The sequence below is a fragment of the Neoarius graeffei genome, chromosome 2, assembly GCF_027579695.1.
Source record: "Neoarius graeffei isolate fNeoGra1 chromosome 2, fNeoGra1.pri, whole genome shotgun sequence".
Taxonomy (NCBI): domain Eukaryota; kingdom Metazoa; phylum Chordata; class Actinopteri; order Siluriformes; family Ariidae; genus Neoarius; species Neoarius graeffei.
Window position 1 is genome coordinate 60829591 of NC_083570.1, and position 14158 is coordinate 60843748.

Below are 14158 nucleotides of genomic sequence, written 5' to 3' on the forward strand. Positions count from 1 at the left end.
TCGCCCATCACATAATACACACTCAATGCAGGCAGATTCAAAATACTATTTGAAGGTATGTGTATGTGTTTTTTCAACCCCTGCCCCCCCCCTTTTTTTTTTTTTGGGTCTGGGTCTCTCCTACTCTCTTTTCTTTTGTCACTCTGTTTCAGGGATTTAATGTGAAAGAGCAGCTCCACAATATCTGTGTTTACACAGCTGATCGGGACCTCAGGGCCTTTATGGTGAGTGTGTCCTTAAAGGAGAGACGCAGAACCTTTTATTTTTAAATACATTTCTGAGTGGATAGTATTTCCACCCTTGACTCTTGTATGCTGCATAAATGGGAATTTAAAAAAAAAAAATTTGAGAGTTAAAATTGACCGCAAAGTTGGCATTCGAGCTGCCCCGCTGAGCCAGCCAGCCCTGAGTGCGTGACGTCACAGCAGGAACCGGTTTTAAGGCCGAAGCCTTTGACAGCTATAGACCAAAGTCATAGAAATTAAAAAAATTTATGGTGAAAGTAAGAAATACCGTCAGCGACTTGCTCAACTAAGACTGATTTGACTTCACTGATTTGTGGGTTGACTCTCATTAAAACAGGATAGGTGTTATAACTTATGCAACATACATGTACATGCGTGCATTTTCACTGATAAAACGTAAAAGGCTAATTAAATAATCAGATGAACTGAGACAATCACATTCTGAAGCAAATTAAATAATCATATACTGCTAACTTAAACACACAATACAAGTTACATGGATTAATCTAAATGCAGGTAAATAATGTGTGGTGTGTGTTTGATTGAGAGAGAGAGAGAGAGAGAGAGTCGGCACTTACCCGTCTGTGTTCTCACTTCTTGAAGGCCGACCTTGTGGCGGAGTTTGTTTTTGAAACAATCTAACTTTCAGTTGTTCGTTCAGTTCCCTGTTCATTCGCTTCTTCCATGTAAGGGCGAGATGGCAGCAATATCCAGTTTAGAAATAAGACAGCTGCTCCACTCATTCACTTTCTTCATACTGTGTTCCGCCATTACTGCTGGGCTCAGGCAATTACTAAAACCCGGGATGGAACGGGATGTCGCCAGTTTTAGCAAAAACTGCAGGGAGGTCACTGCCCGAGTGATATGTTCCGTCCTGGGTTTTAGCAAGAACCCTCGGCTCACTCCGGGAGGACTGGTGCAACTGAACTCACTTCATTTTAAAATAAATGCTTTTTTTCCTTTTCTTGTAGTTTTCATTTTAATTGTTGGTACTGCACCCTCTTTCAATCTGGGCTTATAGCCAACGCTCCTCAGCAGAGGAGAGACCACTTCGTAGGCGCCCAATGTGCCCGTCAACTTCTCGCAAAACGCGTCCAAATCTTTGCAGTTTGAATATTCTTGGGCCATGAATGCAACATAAATCCACCTTCTGTCGTGTTGCTGCACCAGCCAAAAACACATCTACGTGGCATGGTGATAAATTAGCTCAAAATGGAGGATCGGAGTTGCAGTCAGCTCTGTGTTTTAGTACAGCGGAAATGGCGATTAGACCGATAGACTTCCTGCTGTGCCGTTACGGACATCAAGGTCATTCACTCAGACCGCTACCTATATGAATCACTTTAATCATAAAAATTACTATATTGGATTTATTGTTAACGGTTAAAACTATTCCTGTGCCATTCTTGAGGTCTCAAGGCATTTATAAATGAAACTGAGGCCATGGCTCTGCGTATATGCTTTAACTAATGACAGAATTCAAACCGAAGCTGCCATGTTTCATTTAAAAATGATTTTATATGTTGAAAGCACTGGAGTCAAATTGAGGTCATGGTTATAATTATGGGACGTAAGCTGTTGATTAGCTCTTTATACATGTAGCTCAGCTTGGAGTTTGAACTGGTTGAAACACTTTGTGGATTTATTTTTGTTAATTAAACAGGTAAAGGAGTTGAAAAGACTTGATCATCTCTCCACTGAGGACTTAGAAAAGGTGGAGTTCATTAAACAGATTGAAAATTTGTACTCCAGACCAGCAACAAGATGTTCAAAGCCTTTTGACAAGAAGAGGTAAGAGATTTCATTTAGATATGCCTTGGGGGTTAGACATAAATAACTCGATGTGGGTCATTTAAATTATTCCCAATTACAGCACCAGTCAAAAATATGTAAACACCTTCTAACTCAATGGTTTTTCTTTATTTTTACTGATTTAAGATGTTTCATGTCTTAAAGTAATGATGGATATCGTTTCTCTTTACGTAGTTGAGCGGTTCTTGACATAATATGGATTACTAGTTGTGGAATAGGGCTATTTACTTTATTATTATTTACTGTTTGATCTCGGACACATTAAGAAGGCAAGAAATTGCACTAATTAACTTTGGACGAGGCATGCCTGTTAATTGAAAAGCATTCCAGGTGACTCTCTCATGAAGCTGGTTAAGATAATGCCGATAGTGTGTAAAGTGTCAAGGGAAACGCTGGCTATGCTGAAGAATCTAAAGTATGAAACGGGTGTGGGCTTTTTCTTTTTTTTTTTTTTAAAAACCACATAATTCGATACATGTTCCTGATGTTATTTCATGGTTTTGATGTCTTCAGTATTGTTGTACAATGTAGAACATGGTCACAATACAGAAAAACCTATGCATGAGTAGGGGTGTACAAACTTTTGATTGGTACTGTGTGCCCCAACATATTGTCTACTTGTACATATTAAATCATACAATTTTTTTTTTTTAATTCTGACACTAGAAGTATGTAGGAATGAAATTAAGAATATAAATATGAACCTGTTTTATTTATTGGTAAAATAATTTAAATTGGACATGTAAGTCTGTTTTAGTTGTATAGCACTTTTTATATATAAATAATAGGTGCACAAAATCATAAATTTAAAGAAACGTAATTTATGGAAATGGAAGTGAAAGATAAATGTGGTATGTGGAAAAAAAAATTGGAAGCTATTTAGAAAATGTATAATTTGTCAGGTAATTTCTGTATATTGGGCTTTGTGAGTATATTTGCATTTTGTGTATATGTGGCTGAGCTGGCCTGCTTTAGTACCCATTAGATCTAGATGGTACTGGTGCATGTACATATGGTGCTGCATAAACCAGGATGGAATAGTTCTCAAACTGTAACTCAGTTTGAAACCTGCTCAGTTTCAGTACCTCAGTGATCATTTTCAGACTTGGATCAACACGACTTCTTTCAGCTGTTCCCGTTAGGGGTCACCACAGCGGATAATGTCCCTCCATCTCCTCCTGTCCTCCGTATTTTTTTCTGTTGCACCAACCATCCTCATGTCTTCCTTCACCACATCCATGAATCTTATCTTTGGTCTTCCTCTTTCCTTCTACCTGGCAACTCCATCTCCAGCATTCTTTTCCCACAATACCCTGGATCTCTCCTCTGTACATGCCTAAACCATCTCAATCTCGCCTCTCTCACTTTGTCTCCAAGCCGTCCTACGTATCCTGTCCAACTTGCACTACGTTCAGACTGCAGCCTGAAACGACCCATATCTGATTTGTTGTGAAATCCGATTTTTTTGTTAGGCCGTTCACATTACCAATTATATGAGACTTGTATGCGATCTCCAATATGAACGGAAAACGACCCAAAAGTGTCCCGCATGCGCAAATTGACACGTAATAAGCACATCTACGTAATACGTAAAAAAAAAAAAAGTGCACTCTTCATGTTTAATGATTTCTTTTTTTTTGCTTGTTTGTTTAATTATCTGGTTAAAGTGTGAGGTCTCGTGTGTGTTTTTGTTTCTGAACTAAAATGAAAACGTGTAGCCTGGTAACGAGGGTTGACTCCTAAATGTCTCTCTAATTTCTATATAAGTGCACTACATGTTACTAGGAAGTAATGGATTTTTAAACTCTATATAGTGCACTCGAGCTTCAGTAGGCAGTCATTTGGGATACGGCCGCTGTATTACCAAACTCTTAATTCAGGCTTAATTTGCACATATTTATTTCGTCATATTTAATAAACTTTTTCTACATTTTTATAAATATTTATTTAGATTGTTTATAGCCAGCTGAATTCTGCAACTTCTCTCAGCGCTGGCTCAAGGTGCATAAACACCAGTGCAGTTTGCTATGGAGATGAGGCGAGACCTGGCGATGTGGTTTTTGTGGCGGCAGCGGAATTCGCACAATAATCTGATTAACAGCAGACTAATGAGACCGAAGGTGTCAAATTACTGGAAATTTCCAGAACAATCTTATCTTGTAATACAGGATGGTTTAAGTTATAAATCAGTTATAGAAACTGTTTTATTTAATCAGGCTAACAGATAAACATCCAGGTCCCTACCAAATCCACCATTAGCTTGATCAATTCTATAAAAGTCTATTTAAATTCTGAAAACTGTACAAATGTTGTTGTTTTCCACCAAAGAGGCGGGATTAGCCAAGGCAGAATAGTGACGTTTGTCTCTTGTTGATGACGTGTAGGTCGCATGAATGCGACCTGTCCGGTCAGACTGCAGTCGCATGTGAAAATAACGGATATGCATCGGAATTAGGACCACATATCCAAGCGGCCTGGGTCGCATGTGAAAAAAATCGGATCTGTGTCGTTCGGATTGTCAATAACAAATCGGATACAGGTCGCATATGGGCAAAAAAATCGGATATGGGTCGTTTCAGGGTGCAGTCTGAACGTAGTCTTGGATCAACACCATTAAGTTAAAATCTGAGTATTGTATCTAACTTGTGGATCTTGCATCTTTGTGTAGGGTTCTTCAAAGAAGCCAGTTGGAAGCTGAGCGCAGAAACCTGCTACAGGAGATATTGCATGAACCCTCGTCTTGCTCCGTCCAGTCTCTGGTTGGCTCAGTGCGCCTGGACTGGGTCAGGCACTGGGACAATGACACACAGGAATCTGTGCTGCTCTCCCGACTCCCAAACCACTGTGAGTACATAAATGAATGCACCTTCTGATAATCTGTGACATTATTTAAGTGGTAGTGACAGAGGTTTCAGGAGAGAATGTATGATTTACTTGGGAACTAAAGAACATCTAAATTGAGTAATGAGTAACCAAAGCCCATGTGTATACCTGGTATAAAATCTGCTTTGGTGTTTTTTGTTTTTTTTTTTAACTGCTTTAAAGGGGAACTGAAGGCAATTTTTTTTTTTTTTTTTTTTTTAATTATCAAAATTTCTATTTATCTCATTTTATTAAATATCGGAGTGCATTTATGACAGCTATTTTGTCACTGCTAAGCAAGTTCTGAGTGTTTGAAATATGCTATGGAATATATCAGTCCACATGTCAAAGCAATGGCCGTAAACAAGATTCGTTGAGACCTGTGCGAGACTTCATAGGACGGAAGTAAAACATACAGCGGAAATCAAAGTGACCGACATCTGCCAACGTTCCCTGTGTCTGAAATCGCTCACTCGTTCACTACTCCCTATATAAGGAATTACTATATAGAGGACTATATAGTGAGCTCCTTGGTAAAATGGGGGGGATGCTTTTGGACACTCGTCCGTCGCGCTGGTATTTACGTCATTACTGTCGCACAATTAAAACGGGCCAGATCAGCCAGCTGGTGGGTTTTCAAGATAAAAATACATGCATGTATTTATTGTGATAAATCCATATTATACTGAGCGTATTTCTCACATTAATCAATACAAAGTACCTGCATCTTTCAGTTTTTTTTTTTAAATCAAGGCTGAATACTTTCTTCTTTGCCGCTGCCTTTTATTCAATCAAATTTGAGACTTTTAATTTGATTTCTTTCAGCGCAACCGCAAAGACGCACGCGCCCTCTTTCGAATGCTAGTGTAATCAAGCCAGAAGTTTTGTTTGTTTTGATAGCAATCAGGAAAGTTTGAAAAAAGTAGGCAGTAATCATCATTTTAAACTCGTTTTTGTGCAATATTTCGTTTGGAAAACAGTTTTCAAAATGGCGGCGCTGACACCTTCACGTTTCGAAGTCTCACACAAGTCTCGTGAAGATCGCGCGGATAAGCGACGCCTGCCGTGGACCAAACGAACTAAATTTAACACGGCTGAAAACCGAATAGGCCGATAAGTATAATATTTAATTGCAATCAGTTGCCAATACAAGTCACGATATAAGGTTGCTAAAACCGAAAACGTAATTGAAGAACACGTTAATTAAGAAATAAAGCAAGTTTAAACATGACTTCAGTTCCCCTTTAATGCTCTTGCTGTCTTGTTTCAGTATTGGGCTCCTGTGATCCAGCTGTGCTGTGGTCCTACCTCACCTCCCTACATGACCAGGACAGGGTTACTGCATGGCTGACGTACTCAGCCACACATGACTGCGAGAGCACTGCTGCCTCCAAGTGGCCTGCGCTCACTGCTGCTGTTGTGGATGGAAACACCTACTGTAGTGATTATATGAAAGACCAAATTCTGGACATGCTTGCCAGGTTAGAATAAGGAGCTAAATCAAATTTCGCTAAAGGTTGGGGCTCTTATGAGATTTGTGGAGCCTTTATTTTTATTTATTCTTTTTTTTTTTTTTTGTATTAAGTTTTGGAAAATGGCTGTTTCTCCCCCCCCCCCCCCCCCAAAAAAAAAAAAAAAACTTGGAAGAAAATTCCACCCAGAAACACATTTGAATGTCTTTTAAGCATATCAGATATTTCAATATTGTGATTTTGGTGCTAATTTGTTGGTTGATGCTGTATTTTCACAGGTCCCATGATAGGTTATTGGTTATCTGCTGAGCTCACTTACACTGTTTTAATATTTCTCATCTCATTATCTCTAGCCGCTTTATCCTGTTCTACAGGGTCGCAGGCAAGCTGGAGCCTATCCCAGCTGACTACGGGCGAAAGGCGGGGTACACCCTGGACAAGTCGCCAGGTCATCGCAGGGCTGACACATAGACACAGACAACCATTCACACTCACATTCACACCTACGCTCAATTTAGTGTCACCAGTTAACCTAACCTGCATGTCTTTGGACTGTGGGGGAAACCGGAGCACCCGGAGGAAACCCACGCGGACACGGGGAGAACATGCAAACTCCGCACAGAAAGGCCCTCGCCGGCCACGGGGCTCGAACCCGGACCTTCTTGCTGTGAGGCGACAGCGCTAACCACTTGTTTTAATATTTGAGATTATTAAAATATTTTCTAACACAAAAACAAGCAAAAACAGCCAGGTTTCACTGTTTGTTGTGAAAATCAGAAGCAAGAGCTTCTTTTCTCAGTCTTTTTTTTTTTTTTTAAGTGACGTTCACTGTTACATTAATGAGAAACATCGAAGTAGTGAGGCCTACGATGCTGTACAACACAGTTGTGCTGAGTTACAGCAAAGATTCTGCTTGGCTAGTTAGCAATCTCTGAGATGATTTGCATGGTGACTATTTGAGTTGTGGATTTGGAACCTGATTTGTTTGACCAGTGTACAGATAAAGAGGTGATGGGGGGGCCCAGACAGAATAAAGGACTAAAGTGCTGCTGAATTGTTTGCTTTAGGTAGCGATGAAGTCCCACACGTAGTCAAATAGCATTGTGGATACCATAGGAAACTGATAGACCTATTGTATATTCAGCATGTAACAATATATTGTATGATAATTCGAATCGATGAAATAAAAAACGAATCATGATGATTATCAGGTTATGTAATCTTAGTTTTTCCTCACTGTAATTGTATTGTTTAGAGAGCAGAGGGCGGAATAACATACAATCACGGGAAAACACATGACTTCACCCAAGGCATAAGTAGCACAGCTCTAATGGCATGAAGCAAATTTTAAAAAATGGAAACAAGCTGCTGTGTGATTGACTTGACTGTATAAATAGATTTAACAAGAAATCGTAGCTCTTTTTACAGACTGCCGAAAGCTAAAGAAAAGAGAAGAAATTGAAGTTTTTGTTTAGTTTTTTCTCCCCTGTTTAAGCTGATTACAGCCTTCATGAATGTTAAGTTATGGCCTATTTGTTAAAGATTTTTCATGTTTACTAAAAGGAATATTTTAGTTAATAGGCTATTATATTTTTCTCCAACCTTTACAAGTGTGGGTAAATAATTATTGTTGGTTATTAAGAAAATACCGTGTTTTTGGGGTTTTTTTTGGATTTTTTTTAACAAAAGGAATATGTAACTTGATAAAGAATAGGAAACTTTTTTGTGGGGTTTTTTTTTTTTGGTTATTAGTTTTCTTCAAAAATATCCTGGAAAAACCAAATCATGAACCCAATATTGTGAATTGATTCGAATCGTGAATTGAGTGAACCGTTGCATGCCTCCTGTAAATGGATCAATTTATTGATGAAAGAAGAGTCAAAAATGTTAACTCCGCAACCAAGAGTCAACACAAAGTCAACAGAATTTCACCATAACATAAATTGTTTGCACATCTGAAGGTCACGTATATTAATGATATTTGTATACAGATCATTTATGGTGAATTTTTCCATGAATATATATTTTTTTCATTTGTGTAAAGTCTGCTAGCAGCATTCTATCCTGCTGAACTAGAAGATGACGAAGCTATTCTTTTTGTTTCTGTGCTCCACAGGCAAGAAGTGTTTGTGCAGTCAGAGATGTCTGACTTTGAGCAGCTGTTATGGAGGTTAGGTCAGGCCAGAGGTGTTATGCGAGACATCAGTGGCCCTCCGGTCCCACAACTCCATGCTTCCAAAGGACAGGACTTCCACACGTGCTTTATTCAGCATTGTCTGGAGAACAACCTACATTATCTGCTCTATACCTACCTGCAGTATTACAGGTAAATGAGAAACTTTAGGGGTTTATTATAGTGGATTTCAGCATGCACTTATGTAAACTCACGAGCATGATTTGAATATACTTATTCAGAAAACACATGAACACAGTCTTATTCCGAGCCCATCACATTTACTCATTGCTAACTTCTGATGCTATGATGCGTGAGCGTTATTTTTCAATGCCACGATTTCTTGCTCCACAAATGCTCAGTTGCTGGGTACAAAAGTTTGTTTACCTGTCAGAAGCCAGTGTGTATGTAAGTGCAGATAGTCAATAAGAAAGTAGCATGAACTGTTGTAACTGTAGAAAAGACCCCAGTCCAACTAGTGCTCTTTCAGCTTAATGTGGTGTTTTAAAATAAAGCATTAAGGCCTATGTATTTATTTATTTATCTCTCCCCCCCCCCCCCCCCCCCCGATTTTTCTGCGTGTCTCTCTCTCTCTCTCTCTCTCTCTCTCAATCAGATTGACTCCCAGTAACTGTCCTGCAGTTGGAGACAGAGATTTGTATGAGAGTTACCCCTGGTTTGAGATGATGGTCAAGCTGCAGAGCATTACAAGAGATCTCAAAAGTAAGTCTTAAGTCTCTAAAATAGCTACGTATTTTGTCGGTTTACAAGCTTAGTCAATGTGCAGCTGGCATAATGAGACTTTGTAATACAACCCCGATTCCAAAAAAGTTGGGACAATTTACAAATTGTAAATAAAAACAGAATGCAATGATGTGGAAGTTTCAAAATTCCATATTTTATTCAGAATAGAACATAGATGACATATCAAATGTTTAAACTGAGAAAATGTCATTTAAAGAGAAAAATTAGGGGTTTTTTTGTTTTTTGTTTTTTTAAATTTCATGACAAGAACACATCTCAAAGTTGGGACAAGGCCATGTTTACCACTGTGAGACATCCCCTTTTCTCTTTACAACAGTCTGTAAACGTCTGGGGACTGAGGAGACAAGTTGCTCAAGCTTAGGGATAGGAATGTTAACCCATTCTTGTCTAATGTAGGATTCTAGTTGTTCAACTGTCTTAGGTCTTTTTTTGTCGTATCTTCCGTTTTATGATGCGCCAAATGTTTTCTATGGGTGAAAGATCTGGACTGCAGGCTGGCCAGTTCAGTACCCGGACCCTTCTTCTACACAGCCATGATGCTGTAATTGATGCAGTATGTGGTTGGGCATTGTCATGTTGGAAAATGCAAGGTCTTCCCTGAAAGAGACGTCGTCTGGATGGGAGCACATGTTGCTCTAGAACCTGGATATACCTTTCAGCATTGATGGTGTCTTTCCAGATGTGTAAGCTGCCCATGCCACACGCACTAATGCAACCCCATACCATCAGAGATGCAGGCTTCTGAACTGAGCGCTGATAACAACTTGGGTCGTTCTTCTCCTCTTTAGTCCGAATGACACGGCGTCCCTGATTTCCATAAAGAACTTCACATTTTGATTCGTCTGACCACAGAACAGTTTTCCACTTTGCCACAGTCCATTTTAAATGAGCCTTGGCCCAGAGAAGACGTCTGCGCTTCTGGATCGTGTTTAGATACGGCTTCTTCTTTGAACTATAGAGTTTTAGCTGGCAACGGTGGATGGCACGGTGAATTGTGTTCACAGATAATGTTCTCTGGAAATATTCCTGAGCCCATTTTGTGATTTCCAATACAGAAGCATGCCTGTATGTGATGCAGTGCCGTCTAAGGGCCCGAAGATCACGGGCACCCAGTATGGTTTTCCGGCCTTGACCCTTACGCACAGAGATTCTTCCAGATTCTCTGAATCTTTTGATATTATGCACTGTAGATGATCTGTTCAAACTCTTTTTGCAATTTTACACTGTTGAACTCCTTTCTGATATTGCTCCACTATTTGTCGGCGCAGAATTAGGGGGATCGGTGATCCTCTTCCCATCTTTACTTCTGAGAGCCGCTGCCACTCCAGGATGCTCTTTTTATACCCAGTCATGTTAATGACCTATTGCCAATTGACCTAATGAGTTGCAATTTGGTCCTCCAGCTGTTCCTTTTTTGTACCTTTAACTTTTCCAGCCTCTTATTGCCCCTGTCCCAACTTTTTTTGAGATGTGTTGCTGTCATGAAATTTCAAATGAGCCAATATTTGGCATGAAATTTCAAAATGTCTCACTTTCAACATTTGATATGTTGTCTATGTTCTATTGTGAATACAACATCAGTTTTTGAGATTTGTAAATTATTGCATTCCTTTTTTATTTACAATTTGTACTTTGTCCCAACTTTTTTGGAATCGGGGTTGTACTATTTACTGCAATATTAGGGCAGTTTACTTATTATGAGCATCCTAAAGTGTTAAAAACACCCTGATCCATTTTCAGTAGAAAGAGAAAGCACTGATGAGAGAATGCAGATTAATTTCAGGTAAACAGTAAGAAACTGGTAAATGGTTTCCAAAGCCCTAATAATTCAAGGACATGTGTGCACATGTTATTGATTGATTGGGCATGTTTTGTGGATTTTATATCATCAAAATAGTTTTATAAATCCCAGAATTTGACTTTTACTGATTTTATTAAAGGGGAACTCAAGTCATTTTTAAACCTGCTTTAATTCTTAATTAACGTGTTCAATTATGTTTTCGGTTTTATTAACCTTATATCGTGACTCGTATTGGCATATTATATTACACTTATTGGCCTTTTCAGTTTTTAGCCATGTTGAATGTAGCTTGTATGGTCCACGGCAGGTGTCGCTTATCCATGCGATCTTCGCGAGACTTCAAACGTCAAGTGTCCACGCCGCCATTTTGAAAACTGTTTACACAGCGGCCAGATCATTCCAATTTAGATTAACTTTGAGATTTGCCAGCTTCATCAGTGATGGAGCGTCAGTCCTGCGTGCTGTGGCGCGTGCACCTGAATGCGTGCCTCGGGCTGCGTGCGCACTGCGTGGACTCCAGCACACATGCCGTGCACAAGGAGCACCTGAGCTCAATTAAGGAACTGTGTTTTACCTATTTAAGGACTGTGCTGATGCATTTGCATCACGAAGTCTTACGATACGCATTACCGAGCCTTTCTACCCGTTGTCTTGATTTCCTGTTTCACAATCCTTGTGCCGGTTTCCCCTTCTTGTCCTCGCTTAGCCTTTGATGTACTGTTTGTGCCTCGACCAACCCTTTTGCCTGTATTCTCGTTTTTGATCTAGCCTGCTGTTTTGGATTGTTTGCCTGTGTATAGCTCACTGTATATATATTCTGCACTTTAAACTGTATACTTCTGCACATACAGCCGCCTCTCTCGTGTCCGTGACATGGAGTTTATTCCATACGACTTCAAACCAACTGAGAAGAGTTGGAAAGACGACAGGATAAGGACTAGTCCGTTGCGCTGGTATTTACATTATTGTCACACAATTAAAACGGGCCAGATCAGGTGGCTGGTGGGTTTTCAAAATAATAAATACATGCATGTATTTTTGTGATAAATACATATTATACTGAGCGCATTTCCCACACAATCCTCACTAAGGTTTCGGGCAGCACTACAAAATGGCGTCCCCACTATATAGTGCCCTATATAGTGAGTAGGGAGCGATTTCGGACACAGGGAAAACTTCCGGCTTGATTACGTCAGCATTCAAAAGAGGGCGCACGTGTCTTTTAACAATGTTGGCAGATGTCGGTCACTTTTGGCCCTTTTCCACTACCCTTTTTCAGCTCACTTCAGCCCGACACGGCTCACGTTTCGACTACCAAAGAACAGCACGACTCAGCTCGCTTCAGCCCTGCTTAGCCCCTAAAACTCGCACCGTTTTGGAGTGGGGCTGAAGCGAGCCAAAACGAGCCGAGTGAGGCTGGGGGCGTGAGCAGACACTCCCCTGTGCACTGATTGGTGAGGAGGAGTGTCCTCACATGCCCACACACGCCCCGCGAGCACGCTGGGATCTGTAAACCCGGAAGAAGAATAATTACGAGAATTTCTTAAGCCTTATGCGCCTCGCCTCATCTATACGCTCTTGCCAGTATCTGTTGGCGTTGTCGGTGACAACAAGCCACAGCACCAAGACCAGCAACACTAACGACTCCATGTTTATTGTTTACTATTCGGGTCGTGAGACTACCGCTTAAAAGCTCACTGATGTCACTGTTTACGCTGCTTAACGACATCACCTGACGTCCACCCACTTTCGCTAACTCCACCCAATGTGTCCACCCACTTCCAGCCAGCACGGTTCAGCGCGGTTGTAGCCCGAAATGCAACTCCAACAGCCCAACTCAGCACGGCATGGCTCAGCCCGACTCAGCCGCGTTTGTAGTGGAAAAGCGGCATTTGATTTCCGCTGTACGTTTTACTTCCGTCCTACGATGTCTCGCACAGGTCTCAACGAATCTCGTTTACGGCCATCGCTTTGACATGTGGACTGATGTATTCCAGAGCATATTTCAAACACTCATAACTTGCTATAGCAGTGACAAAATAGTGATCAAAAATGCATTCCGATGTTTAATAAAATGAGAAATAGAATTTTGATGATTTAAAAAAAATTTGCCTTCAGTTCCCCTTTAAGTTTAACCGTGAGCTGGCCTAATGGTTAGTGTGTCCACCTCTCAGCCGGAAGATCATGAGTTCTTGTGGTCGGGTCATGCCAAAGACCGTCATAAAAAATGGTACTTACTGGCATCTGGCAAGGCACACCACAATACAGATCGTGAGTAGGGAGTCAAACTCTCACGGTTGCCAGAGGACTAACCCCCACTGTAACCCTGCAAGAGGCTAAGGCCTACTGAAACGGAGATCAGGACTGAGGACTACAGTTGACTTGCTAACTTTTTAGGACTGCAGTTGTCATGAACAGTTTTGCACTCAAGTTTCCATCAATGAAGAGTTACAACATCAATGAAACTGTCGTGTTAAAACTGTTAATATTATAGTCAGGCTGTCTGTTGTTGCCCAAATGAGGATGGGTTCCCTTTTGAGTCTGGTTCCTCTCGAGGTTTCTTCCTCATGTCGTCTGAGGGAGTTTTTCCTTGCCACCGTTGCCACAGGCTTGCTCATTGGGGATAGATTAGGGACAAAATTAGCTCATGTTTTAAGTCGTTCAAATTCTGTAAAGCTGCTTTGCGACAATTTTTATTGTTAAAAGCACTATACAAATGACTTGACTTGAGATCAGCACCGCCCGATGTGCCTTGTGCATGGGAAGGACTTTGATATTAAATTTGCTAAATTATTATTATTATTTTTTTTTTTCCCCCTCAGATCCAGAGCGAGTGTTTGAGGCAAGTTTGACAAGTGCACAGGTGCTGTTACCAGGCAGTCAGGCTAGTGTTAGCAGCATGCTACTGGAAGGGCATAGCCTTCTTGCTCTCTCCACTATCATGTTTGCACCTGGAGGCATTGATCAGGTAGGAGCACTTTAGTATCTTCCACTCCTTACCATTTAACACAAGTCATTGGAAATTGGA

The 14158-nt window shown here is 40.6% G+C and overlaps 1 protein-coding gene across 2 annotated transcripts in view; it reads left to right on the forward strand.

Annotated features, from left to right (window-relative positions):
* Nucleotides 1-14158, forward strand: part of spg11 (SPG11 vesicle trafficking associated, spatacsin) — a 92404-nt gene that overhangs the window by 35037 nt on the left and 43209 nt on the right. For both annotated transcript variants that reach the window (XM_060914583.1, XM_060914584.1), the window contains exons 12-18: nt 153-224; nt 1909-2036; nt 4726-4901; nt 6190-6400; nt 8508-8717; nt 9181-9287; nt 13953-14098. In XM_060914583.1, coding sequence (XP_060770566.1) covers nt 153-224; nt 1909-2036; nt 4726-4901; nt 6190-6400; nt 8508-8717; nt 9181-9287; nt 13953-14098 — 1050 coding nt within the window. The remainder of the gene's footprint in view (nt 1-152; nt 225-1908; nt 2037-4725; nt 4902-6189; nt 6401-8507; nt 8718-9180; nt 9288-13952; nt 14099-14158) is intronic.